This window comes from Antedon mediterranea, chromosome 8 (genome assembly GCF_964355755.1).
Source record: "Antedon mediterranea chromosome 8, ecAntMedi1.1, whole genome shotgun sequence".
NCBI lineage: Eukaryota > Metazoa > Echinodermata > Crinoidea > Comatulida > Antedonidae > Antedon > Antedon mediterranea.
The window spans coordinates 8009918-8028056 of NC_092677.1; the positions used below are offsets into that span (position 1 = coordinate 8009918).

General features: G+C 30.6%; 1 protein-coding gene across 1 annotated transcript in view; it reads right to left on the reverse strand.

Moving 5' to 3' along the window:
- LOC140056420 (uncharacterized) overlaps positions 1 to 18139 on the reverse strand; it is a 37223-nt gene that overhangs the window by 13083 nt on the left and 6001 nt on the right. Inside the window, exons 2-7 of the mRNA XM_072101789.1 lie at positions 10949 to 11120; positions 10457 to 10535; positions 9279 to 10016; positions 8702 to 8808; positions 7494 to 7572; positions 6768 to 6971 (exon numbers count right to left, since the gene is read on the reverse strand). Of these exons, the coding sequence (XP_071957890.1) occupies positions 6768 to 6971; positions 7494 to 7572; positions 8702 to 8808; positions 9279 to 10016; positions 10457 to 10535; positions 10949 to 11049 (1308 nt within the window). The 5' untranslated portion in view covers positions 11050 to 11120. The remainder of the gene's footprint in view (positions 1 to 6767; positions 6972 to 7493; positions 7573 to 8701; positions 8809 to 9278; positions 10017 to 10456; positions 10536 to 10948; positions 11121 to 18139) is intronic.

The following is an 18139-nucleotide window of genomic DNA, read 5'->3' on the forward strand; positions in this document are numbered from 1 at the left end:
AAATAGATAAGATGATAATTGGGAAATACCCATCTATCAATAGACTTTATTCAAAATGAAACTTTTTTTTTATTTCATACGCATCCAACAGCAAAAAAATTGCCAATTACAGGATGGAAAAACTATTTAATAATTTATCTTGCATAAACTAAGTCTCATTTGAGGCTTAAGGAGTAGAGTTAAAAGAGGCGTAAAAGTTAAAACGCTGAACCTTGGATTCGATTATTATTATTTGTTGGATTGAACGCTGGACCTTGGGATTGGAAGACAAAATGTAAGCTAGAGTGAGATTACACCCTTAACTTTCCCTGGTACGTATTGATATACTTAAAAAAAATTGGAACAGAAATCCCACTCATTCCAATTACAGAAGTTCAGAAACAGAGCATGACCAAGCAAAACATTTTTTTTAATGAATAATCCAGATGGCTATAATGAACATACATTAAAAGTTGAATTGACTAATCAAATTACAAGTAGTACCCTATAAAAAAAATCGTCGGGATCCCGGCCGGGATCCGGTAAAATCCCGCGGGATTTTCGGGCGGTATTCCCGGTCGGGAATCCCGAAAAAATCGGGATATTTTCGGGATTTCCGACCGGGAAATTAGCGAAATTGTGTTCGGAATTTTTGCGATATTCGCGGCCGGGATCCCGGTCATCCCGCGGGATTTTCGGGCGGTATTCCCGAATTTTACCTGGATCCCGATAAAAATATCCCGATTTTTTACGACCTTTAAATCGGGATTTTTGCGATATTCACGGCCGGGATCCCGGTCATCCTGCGGGATTTTCGGGCGGTATTCCCGGTTTTTACCGGGATCCCGGTAACAAATATCCCGATTTTTGTCACAATTTTAATCGGGTACACAAGAAACATAACATTCTTAATATCAATAGAACAATCCAGCCCCTACCATCCTATAAAGTCAGTGTATACTCAGGTCAGAAAATTAATGTACTACAAATTAATAATGACTCTAGTGACTAGAAAGTTAAATATTCTTCCTGAATGGTCACATATTCAGATCTCATTATTATTTGATTAAGTCGGTGATGTGGGTCAGAAAACTAAGACAACAAGAGAGGCAGACCTCATACAATCTACTCAATGAGTAAGCTGATAACACTAAAATCTCAAGAATAATGTAATATTTAGTCTGTTTCAATATGTAATTAACTGCAATCTCCATACAATCACAATGTCTTATATTTTTATTTATTTCAAAAGCATCCAAAATTTAAGCTTTTAGATTCACACCTCTTTCTTCATAAATGTATCTTTTAAATTATGTTGTTGTTCAATTGTTTAACTTCTCACCTGATCCTTATTAATTGCACAGTGTTAAACAATTAAAAAATAAATAAAATTTGGCTTTGAAAACTTTTAAAAAGTGACATTTATTATCAGTCAGTGTCATGATTTGGTGACAATTGTTCAGAAACAATCCAAATTATAAGCCAATAACGAAATTGAATCTTGTGAGCAGATTTGAGGATTATAAATAGGAGGTGATTTACAGAAAGTATGTCTACCCTTTTTTATTCAAATGTCAAAAAATCTAGGTCAACAAGATACTCATACAAAAAATAAATAAAAAAAAAAAAAAAAAAAACAGATACATACATGATAGGTTTTCCAAAATACTCCGTGACTATCATTTAAAAGTATACTTTTAAAAACAAAAGTGAATTTAACTAACAAAAAAAAAATAGTTGAATGTCTAGAACATATCCTTTATATTCAATTCCGCTGTTGGTTTATACTCGTGTCAAGAAAATATGAAACTAACTACTAAAATACAGGTGGCTCATCATCAAAAATATTTTCACCGGTGTATCATCCAAAAACAGCACACAAGAAAAATATAAAATGATATAAAGTATTTTTTCTAAAAATCATCTGTGAAATTGACCATTCAAATTCACTTTTAATGAAATGACTGCAAAAATATGCAGAGATAAGAAATGATCAATGTGAGATTGATGCAACATTGTGGAATTAATTTGAATTCACTTGAAATATATGCATCTACACCATTTTAAAACCTTACAAAACTGTATTCACACCGCACTCACCCTATAAGAAATACTATTGCTTCTTCTATTGTTGATGTGTATACGTCCAAATACAGCTTTATAAGCGAGTTGAATTTTTCTGCGAGCATTGAATAACACTTTCTGCCTCCAATTAGTTGGCTCAGACGAAGGTTCTCTCGAAAAGAAATGTGCAAATTTCATTTTGTATTCTATCCTATAATAAAGCTGTCTTTACTGGAATGTTTAAATACTATTATTTTAATTTTACATTCAAATGTTTGAATTTGCTCACAGTTTATACCGACCGACCAGCGGTTGTGTGAGAGTCACGCTTAAATGACTCAATCTGAGGCTGCTTGGTTGCAACGGCTTGACACACTTTGAATTCTAAGCCAACGTTAATGAGGACCTTCCTTTTCTCCTATCAGCAAACAACAGCTTTCAGACCAAGTGATTGGTTATTTTTATGATGATAGCACTAGCAAAGTTTACTCTGATTGGCTGTGAGTCATGAGTTGTAATATAAATAATTACATAATTTTGATACCAAGATCAACTAACTTTTTAGAAATCGTATAAAATCAATTGTTTTTTTTTTTTTTCGGAAATTTGAGTTTTTGTAAGAATATTTCAAATAAAGCGTACATTTAAAACTCATTTCAATTCAACTTAACATTTATTTCTTCCTTGAAGAAAATGAGGTAAACATAATAAATTCAAGTAAAATATATAACGAGTCAAGAATGATAAATATTATGATTAAAAAGTAACAACAAAAAAACAATACTTTTACAAAGTACACACATGTTGAGGGTTTAGTAAACATTTTTAAAGAGAAAATTACTTTTTAAAATATAAATTCATCATTATTTATTATTGAATAATAATATTCAACTAAAAGCAAATTTATTTTATCTTGAATAATTATAATTCTATACTTCATTACGATTTGATAAAAGAAAGTCACCTATAAAGTAAACCAATATGCTACAAAATTGCATACAAACATGAAAAAGTAGCAACGGCTGAATTATGAATTACATTTTAAAAATTGACATTAAATGGATTAGATTTTGATATAAAAAACAATTTGGAAAACAAAAAATCTAATATGCAATGTAAAATAAAAAAAATAAAAAAACTGAAACATTTACAATTATGTGGCAAATTCCACATGAGATTGAGGGCAAAAAAGTGATTCCAATTATTACTTTAGATTACTGGCTCATTGGTAATTGACTTACTATACTATGTGTCTGAGTTACAGATTTTATAATGCAGTAAACCATGAATCACCAGGATAGAGAAGAGTAATTATCAAATGGCAGAGTGTTGAAAGAAGACTTCCTAGTGAGAGCAACTGGTTCTACAGACAATTTCCACAAAACTGTATCATGCTTCGGGATGGCCCAAAGTATCAGGCTTTCTTGGACAGTATGGATTTTAGAATGAATTTACTGAAACAATAGTAGAAATGGTACTTGGACCTAATAGTAGACCTTAACAAAAGTTGGAGTTAGAATTGAAAGGGAGTTAGTTTTGTAATAGAAAAGGTTCTGGGACTTTTTAATCCTTAAAAAAGTTTGGAAGAAGTTTGTTGAGAGTGTTTCCAATTTTCTTCTTACTCATGATTTCTAAATAAATCACAACTGTAAAACACAAAACCTACCGATAACACCGGCAGATAGATTCCTACTCTTTTTTTTATGGTGTATACAATTATTTTAAAAATTACAGTACACAAACATTTTTACATGAGGATGAGGTAATGATTGTAAAGGCATCTTGCCTTGGGATGCAATCAGCATGGCATGTAAGCATGTCTCTCACATGAGAGTTCAATCATGCCCCATCACTCGATAAGAAACTTTAATATGCAAACCTACCTTATACCAAAACATAGTGCTATATAATTTTATCCTTCTTTCCGATGAGAAAAAATGACCATTTCTCATTGGCCATGTCAACCATTTAATTGAAAAACACATACTGTAATGGCAGATTTCAATAGAAAATCCTGATTAAATGTATGGTTGTACAACAAACGTTTAAATAACTAATAAATATTTATGCGGTTTGATTTTGTGATTTCCACGTTCCAACTTTTCGTAACAATTATTAATTACAAATGCCCAATCAAAATTCAGTATAGGGCACTACAGTATAGTGACTGTCAAGTGGCATAATATTATTATTATATGATTACAATTAAACTATTTACCATGACCTTAACACTAAATATATGATAATTAAATTAATTCTTGGCACTGAAGTGTTTAAAAATCAGAAATAAAGGCAGTTGTTGAACGGGGAGGGAAAAGTAAGGGGAGTATCATATTTAAAGAAAAAAGGTCCCTCTCGTAGTTTTGAAGTATCTGTGATTTAAATTTAAACAGAAAAACACAAATACCTAACACATTTTGGACTGTATGTGAACACATGTATTTGAAACAGCAGTTTAAAACTGATTGAGGAATAACGTTAAAATAGTTAGTGAGAAGATAGTGAGAGAGTAGCATAATCAACATAAAAAAAACATTATCATCATCTCCACAATGCACAAGGGTGGAAGTAAAGAATTAAAACCTCTACAGGTAATTGAAGGACTCCGGGCAATGCCCATGTGTACACTTTGAAACAGAAACCATTGGCTAATTATGAGTCACTGATGTACAGTAAGAGAAAGTCAGTGTTTGAATACAGTGATTTTAATTCTTGTATATTGTACAATTATTACTCATGTCTATTTATGGTATATATAGAACAATAATAGTAATAAAATGGCAACAGCATTAATTGATATCATAGTTGATGTCAAAAAGTTAATGTACTGTAAATGTATGTGTACTTTTGTCATCTGGGTAAACTTTCCTGTACCTTAAGTGTGGACATGACCATAGGATGACCTTCTTGTTTTCCTTTAAACACCCTTTTCACATCTAGTGTGAAGAGATGTTCCAAATTGTTTCTGCGCATGTGAACTTGTCCTGGTATTTAACTGACAATCTCATTACATGCATAATACACAATTATTCTATATAAACTATCACTCCATATAAAAGTAATTTCTATAAAAATTAGTGGAAAGTCTTGGGCAACCAAAAGTACTAGTAACTTTACAACCAACACATTAAGATTAAGAATTCAGTCTCTTTTCAATGTCAGAATTCTCCAACCATGTCTTTTTTTTTTATTAGGACCATGGATAAAATAATGGTAAAACCTAACTTTACTGGACTGCAGCTAATCTCCAGATCTGTAGACAACTATAAATAATGAAGTCAACTCACAAAAGAACATATAAACATCAAGAAAGTAAAAGGAACTCAAATTCAAAACACAATACACTAAATAAAAATGGTGATAACAGTATATAGCCTTGAATAGTTTTTTTTATAAACAAAAATTAGGAAGTTGATTGACAGGCAAGAAGTCTGTAACATGGTTCTGTCATTTCCTATTAATTTCAATAAGTAAATGTGCATCTTGAAGGTTTTCCCTATAGTTTTTTTTTGTTTTGGAAAAAGGGGGTTTAAGGATAAAATAACAAAATTTAGGACTAGTAGGCCTACTACTGTATACTAATCTCGAATTTTATCATATCTCATTATCTGTCGTATCAAAATAAAGTACATTTATTTATACAGAGTGACTAAAGTGATATTCTAAATGCAGGTTAATCTTTCATTGTATAATTTTTAACATTTGCTCCATCAATACTAAACTTTAATGATACAACAAATGACCTTAAAATAGTATACCAAAGTTTATCTGTTTGAATGGCACAGGATGAACTAATTATAACGTTCTACTAGGTTGCTTTCAAAATCTATCATTTCCCTACTTTTTCACTTTTTCCTGTACAACCAATCATATAGAAAAACATTTGAACTATTTCCAAAGATGCGACAGCCATAATGACTCTAAAACATCCAAGTTTATTAGTATTTATTATCATTTTGTAATAATCATGACTCCAGATTTAAAAAATAAACATCAATTTCCTTCATTCAGTAATGACAGAGTTAAGGTGGGGCTTAATAATTATTTGGAGGCACAGGAAGGGACTTACTCTACAAATGCAATAATAAGACGATAAAATAAAAAACGCAGCTGCCTTGAGTCTTTAATAAAGGAATTAATTAAAGAACAAACAAAAAAAATAAATGTACAAGATGTACAGTTCTAGGTAACACAGTATGCTCACTTGCCTAATGGCTATGAGCCCTCACTGGCTAAACCTAGGGGTCCCAGAGCATGAGCAGATTCAGTGCAACTAATATAATTAGAGGGCCCGAGTACTAAAACTGGGATCTTTGCCCACTGTGTTATGTAGAGTATGCTTGTGTTTTTGGTTAAAAAACAGTTATCTCAAACATTGTTTATGACATCACCTTTCATAAAAATGGATTTGTTTATTTATGGTTAAGATGTTTTGACTCCCAGGGTCTTTGGTTCAAACCATGCAAGATGCCAGGGGAAAAAACAACTCCTCTCCTCACAAAGACTTTTGTTTAAGACGCTGATGTATAATCCTCTACATCAGCATCTTAAACATATAGTATATCTTTGAAACAAAACAGGATGCTTTGAAATGTTATGCATACATGTATTTGTGCAATAAAGCTATCAATCAAGAATTGCCACCTTCAAGAGAGATAGTGAATTATTGTTCTCACAGTTTTCTTTGACAATCTGCATAGTGTATAAAAAGAATAAACACTTACAACTCTTGAAATTCTATTTGCCATTGGTGGTAGAGCAGGAGGTCGAACTTCAGAAGTTGGTGATATTACAGACTCTACCTGCTCATAAAGCTGATCAAAGTCTGCAGAGCTTTCTTCATCTACCGATGAGTAAACTGAAGGATTTTGTTGTCTCTCGCGTTCTTTTCGTTCTCTTATGCTTTCCAAACTTTCTCTAGCACTAACCTGAAAATGTTGACAAGATAAAAATAAATATTTAGAAAAAATTTTATTTGTTTTGGTTTTGTTATTAAGTGTGTCTTGTAATTTTTAAATAGAATTTTCAAAAATGTTATCTCAAAATCAATACTGATCAATAATAGTTTTAATATCCTTAGAAATTAAACAATGGTGGCAGCACACAGGAAAGAAAATACAATCAAACATTTTAATTGAATTTTACAGAACTGATACAGTTTAGTTATTCATAGTTTATTTAAATTAACCTGTAATATCATTTATATTAAGATTTTAACCAGCCAGCCAGTGATTCACTGTTAGAATGGAATAAAATAAATAAATGAAACAAGTAAACAAAAAATGTCTTAACTGACTTTGCACTGAAAAAAGACAGAGGTTCTCTCCATTGGGTCCTCACATTAGATTTCGCAAGGGATCTGAACCAGTGTTAGAATTACACTTACAGCACATTGTTTTGGCTTTATGAAGTAATTTTTCGAGATGAAGATAGACAGAACTTCAACATACCTGAGTGTACGGTGGCTCGGACCTATTACCTGGAACAGGATCAAGTGTTACTATTTCCGGCTGAGCTCTAGGTGCCATCCTGATTAAATAATAAACAATAATAATAAACATAAATTAATGTGTTTTTTTTTTTAATTTGGAATTACATGATTTGGAATGTCTGAAAACACCTGGTAAATAAATTATCAACATGAGAATTCCCTGTATTGTACAAATGCAAATAAATCTACTAGAAGTAAATAAAAATGAGATTGAAATACTCAAAGTTAGAACTGAATAAAGACAAATGAAGATTTAAAAAATAGTCAAATGTATCAAGTTCAGTAGGTAAATGCAAATATCTGTTAGGATCTTTATAATCTCATCAATCAATCCCAATTTTTTTTTATTCTTTGTAAATAACGCATGATGTAGGTGACCGTTTCAATTTATTCAACGTTAACAAAATTGACTGCTTGACTGACTCTCAAATTTATTTGAGAACTTCCAACTCTCGTCTAATGGTTTAAATATTGAATACTTGTTTGATGCAAAAAATATATAGCCATCGCCCCAAGTTTGGTGGTCTACTGGATGTTTTGGGATTCGAGCCAATTATGACAGAATCACTTGTGAAAGTGTTCTTAAACGTACTAAATATAGAGTACAATTTACACTGGCCAATTAAATGATTCAGTGACTCAACACTCAACTCAAATTTGTATAAATAAAACCTAACAGATCATCTGTATTGTTAATACATTTTTTTAATCTAATTTAAACAAAATTTGTTTCCAGTGGGACAATAATTATTTTTAATATAATATTGCATGACAAATAAATATCTACAATTTAGTATGGATTTCTTGAAATTTGTTCTCATTAAGACTCATAGAATTAAGTCACCAATTATGCCCAACTGTGTCGTACTGTGACCTGACCTGGATTGGTAAAGGATCTATAATCTTAAAATTCCAAAAACAAGTCAACTAAAAGTGAATAAATATCTTTAAAAAAAATTTGTACTGTAAATAGAATTTTAAGGACACTTTCTTAACCCTGAATAGTTTTAAATGATATATTTTCGTTCATTTCATAAGAAAGTGTCCCTTAATAGGGGTGTCCTATTTTGGTAAAGAATTCACAGTAGAACTGTAAACAAATTTTAGTTTTCAAAGATAAAAGTTAAAAAAAAAATGCCTGTTTTTTTCAATGTACAATTATGTTACCTTTCTAATGGAAACTCTTGCTGTTCAACTGGACGAGGTGAATGGTTGCCAGGACCAATTGCAGCATCTGTATCATCAACACTCTCATAGTCTTTAGTTTCCTGCTGCTGTAACAAAGATTCAATCTAAAGGTGTAATTATGTCATCTACAATCATTAACTGCAGTAAAATTATTTATAATACACATAATGAAATATTCACAGTTTTCTCAGTGTATTAGATTAAAACTGAATATTTCATTATGTGCATGAGTATAAATAATTTTACTGCAGTTACTACATTTTTTACTGCGATAACAAGGATTTTAATTTTAATGGAGACATTATGAGTCAGTTAATGCAATGATGTATATGATGCGGTATGCCAAAAAAGTGAGAAATATGATTGTAAATGTTCATCTGGTCTGGAAGGTATATTTCTAATTTTGTATTTTAGTTTTGGTTTGAAAAAAGAAATTTATATATTCAGTAAACAAAATGTAGTTACTCCAATAAAAAACAGTAGAATAATTTTGATATGGTGGACTTATTAATCAATTCAAAGAATACCGAAGGAAAAACCATGAAGTACGGTTTACCTTATTTTCACCAATGGTTGCACCAGCGCCATCAGAGGTAGCACCACCCGACGCAACAGCTACAGCTGGTGTAAGATCATTTTCGACCTTTGCATAAGGGTCAGTACCTTTGACCTCAGCATAATCAGCATCGTAGTCTTGATCTGTCAAGTCTGTAGTTTTGACCTCAGTATATGTGTCTTCGTCTTTGACCTTTGCATACGGGTCTTCCTTTGTCTTACTAGCACTAGCATTCACATTGTCTGATTTTAATTTGTCCATGTTTTCTGCAAGTGTTTCACCTTTAACAATTTCATAGTCTGGGTTTCTTTTTGTCTTTTTAACTTCTGTATCACTAACCCTCTGATAATTTGAATCCATTGCATCTTTAATCATCTGATAATTCGGATCTTTTGAGTTTGTGTGTTCCGGTATAAAATCATATGTTTGATCAAAGTCCGGAGGATTAGATTCAGGTGTTGGAACTGCTGTGGGTGGTGGAATTGCTGGTAGTCTTCTTTCAGATGTGCTCATTGATAGTTTTCCACCAAATGGTGGTGAAAGGCCACCAACATGCTCACTCTTTGGCCTTCGTGCCATAGGATCTTTTGCTTTGTCAGGTTTTTTGGCTGATTGTCTAGTAGCAACATTATTTTTTTGACTCTTTGAATGTCTAGTAATGTTTCGTTCAGCATCCAGTGCAAGAGGATCGATAATTTTTGTAGAATTGCCATTTGGAGTGGTTGGTGCAGAATGAGCCTTGTGAAAAATAAAACAAAAATTGATATATTAAAGAAATGTAATTATAAAGTATGATCATGAAGTTTCAAACCTTCAGTTCAACAATCTTTACAGCTATAAGTTCATATCATGACAAATATCAAATGGCAACATGCACTATTACATGTAAGGACTATTAACATTAGGTATGCCTCCTGTTAAAACCACTTAGACCATGAAAATGGGCCTGTTAGCATTACTGTAGGATGGTACAGCATGTCAAATATCGTTTTGAAAATTGTATGGAAAATGGCCCAGAGGAATAAAAGGAATGTTTTTGCTTCTCGAATGTTTAAATATGGAGTTCTCCTTATGAAAATGGAGATACTGTATGTAACATTCTTTAATTGGGTATGTCAGTCAACAAGTCTGGTAACCTTTTTTTTTTCCAATCTAGATTAACAAACAAGACTGATTACCTTAATCTTAACTGGAGGAAGTTCTTCTTGTGTTTCACTAGGCACATTCGACTCAATGTCAGGCTGTTCTAGTTTAACACTGAAAAAAAAAATTATTTATTATGGTAAACTCTCCAAAAACAAGTCTAAGATAAGATCAATCAATAGGTACTATTGAAAATGCACTTCGCAAACTAACTTTGAAGAAAATCTTCAACATTCCTCACTACTTAAATGTATATAATAAATATATGATCATCATGTTGCATGGTAATAACCGCAAACAGGATTCCAAAGGTTACGAGCATTCTGGGTACTATTAAAAGAATTTAAATCCTGTGAGGGCACTGTTTAACATGGTACAAAAAAAAAATCTCAACAATAAATTGGCACTTGTCGCCTACAGGTATATTACTGTATAATAGATATCAGCCTTCTATTCAATTTGAAGATGGAACTCCTGTATTGAATATTGTAGTATCTAGTGTAAGTTTATTTTATTTATAAACTTACCTTTTCTTAGAATGCGCACATAGAAGCAGAGCTACCACCAACAGCACACCACCAATAACACTGAGCATGCTCAAACTTGTAGCTGTTGCTATGGCGAACATAATGATGTTCTATTTTCTGGACACACCATAAAGATCCAACTGTTTTCTATAAAATTATTTTGTTAACAAATCTGTAAGATATAAAGAATCAAGTAGTGATATTTATGTTCACTAAATTATTATTATTAAGCTAAAATCTGATTTGAAAAAAAAAAATTCCAAATGTTCCTCTGTAATTTACAGCAAGGAATTTACCCTCTTGAACGATATTGGTCAGCGGAACTGTATAAATCAAACACTGGGTACTTACAATTATAATAAAAAATGTTATGCCAAAAAATTGTTCCTGTTTTTGTTGTTGTTTTAGTTTTGATAAATTTTGAAAAGATAGAATTAAACAGTCACAAGATTGAGCAAGATTACATGTACCCATGAACAGTAATAAATATTATAGTGTTGAATATTATAAGTATTACAAATTCTGATTAAATCTGTAAATATTGATTGATCTTATAATGACAATTGATGAAGTTGATTCACTTCAACTAGCAGACTAAAACTATTCTACTGCAGTAACTGCTGTACAGTAGCTAGGTTTTGTTGACTGTACTGTACAACAATAGAATCAGGTAGTTGTTAATTGTAACCCCTGGTAGAATGAATGATGTACAAAACTGATTTAAATGACAGTACAAAACCACAATAAGATAAATCTAAACATAAATACTGTAGTTCATAAAAACTATACAGATCTTTACTTATATTTGCATAATTATATCAATGACTGCATGTACAGATATACTACTATATATTTATTTCTAATAAAAATATTTTCATTGAAAGATAATGTCCCTGTATCACATACTGTAATAATATTTAAAAAATTGAATCTTAAAGAAAATTGTTTACCTAAAAAAATATTAAAGAAAAAAAATGTTTTTGGTTTAGTCTTTGAAGTGAAATCATTATTTTTTTCCTTTTCTTTAGTTTAGTTATTTCAAAGTTTTGTAAAACAGTGAGTGTAACGATAGTGGTTTGATTACCCAAAAAGCTTGAAGAAAAAAAGTACTGCAACAACTGCAGTAGAATAATTGTGACATGGTCCCTAAATAAAACTAAATTTACTGAAAAATATTGATCGTCTCGCAGTTGCAAGCTTTCACGTCCGTTTTTAAATCGTTAATGTTGATTTAACTATGACAGTTTTCACTTCACAGATAACTACTCTGAATTCAAGCGACGACTTTAGTGTGTTACGTCAATGTCTGCCCTTGGAGAAAAAATACCGATCATCAAATCTAAATATTTAAACATTTATATGGACATAAGATATAAATTTTGTAATGAAAATCTCAAAGGGATCATCGCTACAATTTAAGACTATACTAAAGAAAGATCAATCAATAACGATAAGTCTGTTATAATCTAAAAAAAAAAAGTTTATGAATTTTTAATTGAAAAGAGTCTGAGGCATGAAATGTTTTATTCTCTATGTTCATGACTATAACACAACAGATAGTCATTGAAGTATGGCATCCTACATATAGTACACTTCTCCCAAGTTATGTTACGTTTCGATTTTTGTCTGGTTATCGAGCTAAAAGACACTATGTGCCAAAATATTTTTCTTTTTACTATATCAAGTCGAACAGTCCAGAACCTCTAGTGGTTCCATCTAATGGAATCCATGTTTGTATTTATTTTCTTCTTAAAATTAAATATGAAATATAGACTAGGGCTCGAAATTGACACTACCAAAATAGAAATTTGCTATTGTAGATCTGTCACAATTATATGACAATTTAAAAACTATCTAATGTTTTTTGTTACTGTAGGCTTGCTCAAAATTTTCTTTCTCAGAAAAACTGGTGTTCCCACTGAAAAATGATTTACCTACATAGAACTTTGGATTTGGAAAGTTGTTGCACTACACAGTAATATAAATTTCAAAATTCTGTATTCTATACATGACATCAATATGACCTAGTGCTTATCCTGAATATTATAATAATGATTAACTGTTGTATGACTGGTAATTACAGCAAGGTGTATACTTGATTTTTGTATTTAACACTACTGCCTAATTTCCCAAGTGTAAAAGCAACAATTATCTTGTTTCCTATGTTCAAGGATTAGCTTCAAGTCCCTTGGAATTTACTGTAGGTACTGAGTAAATAAACTGTTTTTTCTTCTAACAAATAGATCTTGATCCTACTGTATAATGAGAAAATTTTGTAAGCAAAACATAGTTAAACATGGTAAAAAGTGATTTTATAACTCTATTGAAACAACAAGTTGCATAGGAAGTACTATACTGTATAGTTTGTTACAGAAACATAATTATGATTTTTAGGATTGTATTGTGACAGTATTTATAACAATAACGTAAAATGCCATCAAAGTAAAGTGCTGAAATAAAAAGTGGGGCTGTCACTTAAAAATTATGCATAGTAGATTTAAAAACCTCTACAGTATGCTAGAATACAGAATCTGGTCAACCTACTGTATCATGTCATGTGTTCTTTACTTCGCTTTTAAAGTGAACACAGGCAATTGTGTATGAACGTTTCGTTTATCTATTCGGCAAGCATAAAATCAATATAATATATGTATTTAATATATTCAAAAAGAGATGAAAAAATGCTGGGCAGCTTAAAAAACATTGATGTACTGTAACTCAAACTTCATAAACATTTGTCAATAAAATTATTAGTCTACAAATAAAAAAGAAAAGAAAAAAGAGTTTCAAGAAGGGGGCTACAAAGTGTGTCATTCTCACCCTAATCGCTCAACCACCAATCATAAACTATAATAACAAACACATTTATTTTATGGTGTTATCCTGACTACACTGTACTGTACACATTCTTTATTTACAAAAATCAAAACAAACAAGAATCTGCAAATTTATCTAATAATATTGACTGTGGCAATTGAGTGGACAATAAACAATGTCTGTTGATACTGTGTAGTGATTTTCAACTGGCATGTACAGTAGAAAAATGTAAAACTGCAGAGCAGAGATCCTCCCCTCCAATTGGAAAGGTGAAATATTGACCATTTGAATGTACAGTGGATAGGCAATGCACTTTCTAGTTTTGGGGGAAAACATTTTTTTTTAAACATTTTCTGTATTCATACATTACCAGGATATTTTTTTATATCAAGAAAAATTTCTTATTACTTTCTGAGAATGCGCATAATGAATTTCCGAGTTTGAAAGTCCACCACACTATGTTTCGATACTATCAGTATAAGTGGTAGGCCTACTGTCTTTTAAAGCCCATGGTTAAGAAGGCTAGGCTAGGTTGTCGATTTGTCTAATATTACTGTGTTTTACCAGTGTTTTGCATGATTTTTAGGCCAAATCGTAGTTTTTTCCTTTTATTCATCTTGATTTCCATAGTACTGTAAGAACCTTGAATTCGAAGGGTTGTAACATGGCTATGCGTACAGTACATGAAGACAATAATGTGACTCATTTGCTGCAATATCAGCTGTTATCAATATATCACAGACTGCACACATATGCATTCATGCTGGATTACTCTCATATAATCAAGTAGCAATAAGCTTTACTCTTGGGTAAATTTAGCTTTGTTAAACATATTCCTGAAATCTGTAATTTATTGATTGTACTGCTATCCAGGTTTTACTAGACTTTAGATTATTCCAGGTCCCCTACTGAAACTGAAGTATTTTTTTTAAATAAAATTGATAAAACTTCCTGAAATATAATTATTACTCAAGTCAATATGTAAATTTAAAAGATAGACATTACACACTTTTAACTGTGATTAAAAAACTGTACAAAACTGTACACATTTTTCAAAAATAATAATATTGAGTGAGTACTTTCTTTATTCCATTACAATCATTTATGATTTTTACAGCCGAGTCACAAGAAAAAAAATTACATGAACCAGTTGATTTATTAACTGTAATAGACAAACTATATCTTTGGAATTAAAATATTTAAATTAATAATTTCTTAAGTTATTATATTGTATTCTTATTTATGTATTTAATTAATTGAATACCTGTATACTGCTTATACCATTGGTGGCACAATAAATTATTAAATTATTAGATTAGAAGAACAGTCAATACACTAGGCCTTTGGAATTCAACTATTCCACTTCTTCTCTTTTAAATATAATTTGTATGTCACATGTATTACAGTGTACATTAAGAGCCAAGTTATTAACCTCCTGTTATTCTTGAATATTCATATAGAATCATCGTTCATATAGAGGTCATCTGAATGTGTCATGCAAAAAATTAATGAGCAATTTTATTATTTAAAAAATTAATATTTAATGAAATCATTTGGGAAACTGTCCAGAGATTAGTCATCCAATAATGATGGTGAGAAAAACTGCTATAAAAAAAGATAAATTGACTTAAGATCAATATGTTAAATCTGATGAGGAAGATACCAGGTGATAATACATGTTTAGGCAGATGATACATTTGCATGCCAGGTGTTAAACCTATTGTATCGTGACAGACTTTCATCCGGTATCACCTGGCCTCTAACCAACCATTTTATTTCATTATGATTATCAATAATTGTAAGCAATTAAAAAAAAAATAGGTTGGTGATCTTGCAGTAAGGGCATATGTCATATGTCAAAGTTTCTTTAATTACAAAATACTCTATGTTTTTGTTAATACAGTAGTATATGCACTGTACTCTTGGTGCTAATAAAAAATTGACCAGTTCAGTTTTCAGTTATTTACCCGGATAAGTTGATTCATGTGCACATTTATTGCTAAGTTTGGTGGGTAGGAACAATAAGCCTGAACAAGTTGAATATTAACATTGGGGTGAAAAGTTAAACAACACAGAAGTTTGTCAATTTTGACAATTCTAATGCAATTAACTTCTTACGATTTCCTGAAACTCAGTAAAAACATCCCCAAGGAATCTTTCACTGCTGTACTTGAAAATTATTGAGTGATCATTTATAAAAAAAATGTTTAAGCACATTAGAAATGGCGGAAATTGGAATGCTAGAAAATGATACTAAGCAAAATGCAATCACTTTATGACTAAATGTTTAAATAAACACAATGGAACTAATAAACATGTGTACGGTTTCAATTTGGCATTTAAACTGCTGCACTTTTTGTTTGATTTTATTGGTTTGTTTATTTTTTGCACTGTTTTTATTTCATTTTCTGGCTCCTCTCTATGTCATTATGTTTCACTTTAAATGTCTATTGTTTTCTGGAACTGTATGTTCATTTTTATATGTTTTTGAAAAATAAAAAAATATAAAATATACTAAATATACTTGATATAATATATTTGATCACCACAACTGTACGAAAAATGTTGACGAACTGAGTCTTTACAATTTTTCCACAAAAATACAACTCTTGAATGAAAAGGAGATGGCAGGACACATTGCAAGAATATCATACAGTACAATAAATGGAGAAAACAAGAATACAGCGTGGCAACCTCAAACTGAAAAAAGAAAATGAATGATCATCAAGAAATATATGGGAACCTCCGAATTGGAAAATAATATTATCCTCAGAAATAGATAGAGAAATAGTTTGAGGAGGGTTACTGATACAATTAGCAGTGGATAACATTAAATCTAATGTTTTCCAACAAACCACTTTTAGAAAAAAAAAAATCTGCCAGAGCTACAGTATACTGATACTGTACACTGCAATAAAAACGTATTTCAGTAAATGTTGCTTTTTAATACAAAAAAACACGTGTAATTTATTTAACATCATGCTTAATCTTTATCATTATCTATTCAAACACACAAGTCCAACTCACATAGCTTGTTCACACCTTATTTTGAAGCTTAATTTATGGACGATGACAACCGAGCTCTACTGTAACTGTAAATGTAATATGAAAGATATTGGACCTACTTCGCAGAAAAAGATCAAATTATATCAGCATTTTGTGAAGATGTTATCGTTGTTGAATCTGGCAATTTTAAAGAATGATAAACATGAACTTGGAAGGGTAAATTATGTTGGGTAAAATGGGTTGGGTAAATGCAATCAGACATTAAGAATCTGTACAGTACTGTATATCATCATAATTATTATTTCTATATGTTTAATGTTAATACAGGAAACGAATGTACTGTACTTGTAATACTTTCACATTCTACAGGAAATATTTCAATTGACAGTAATTTATAAATATAATAATTATTATTATAATATTTGTCAGCATTTGTTAACAAATCTGAGAGAAAGGATATCACCAGTGAGCATATGGTTTTTGTAATTTTTTTTTTAATGGCCAATTTTGTATTCAATTTTTTTAATGCATATCTTTTTATTCTATTATTTTAAAAATTAAATATTTACAATTTTAAATTATAATAAAGGTATTAGTGAATGGTCTTGGAAAAAAATTTAAAAAAATTATATGGCAATAAAAAATTAATAATAATAAATACAGTACAGTACTTTCACAAAGTTAAATTAAAAGTACTTTATCATTATAGAAACTTATTACTGTCTATATTCTTTCTGGTAATTTTTGTTTGTAAATTGTGCATGTACATTTTATCTTATTTCATCTATCATGATTGTTTAGTGACACTGAATCTGAATATTAAATCAGAATTGTTATACACATACACTATCAGTACACATTTCCTTAAATTAATCAAAACCATATTTTCAAATTATCATCAAAAAGAATATAAAAGATTTGCACATTTTACTTAATTCTACTACTGCTCAAACATAAAAACACGATATTGAACATGCATGCAAACTGCAGCCCTTCATTGACCTTTTCTACGAGTCATTCTAATGCATCGGAAATAATTATTTGCACGTCAGGCAGGTAAGTTATAGCGATCTGTGAGTGGATTGTTTCCGATGCCCGATGCAAATAAAGATTGCAAAAACATCCGTCCAGGTAATGCATACGAAATAAAATATTAATGAATGTTTTCAGGCCAAAAAAATGTAGCAACGATTTTTATGCATCAAATTTATTTTTTCATGAGATTTTGTTTCTTATTTCAGATTAAAAGGTTGCATATTATTTAGCATGGGATCCTTTTAGATAAATTAAACAACAGTGGCTTACTACAGTATACTAGTTTTCAAAATAATAATATTCTTCATTATGATAATTTAACTTTCATTTAAT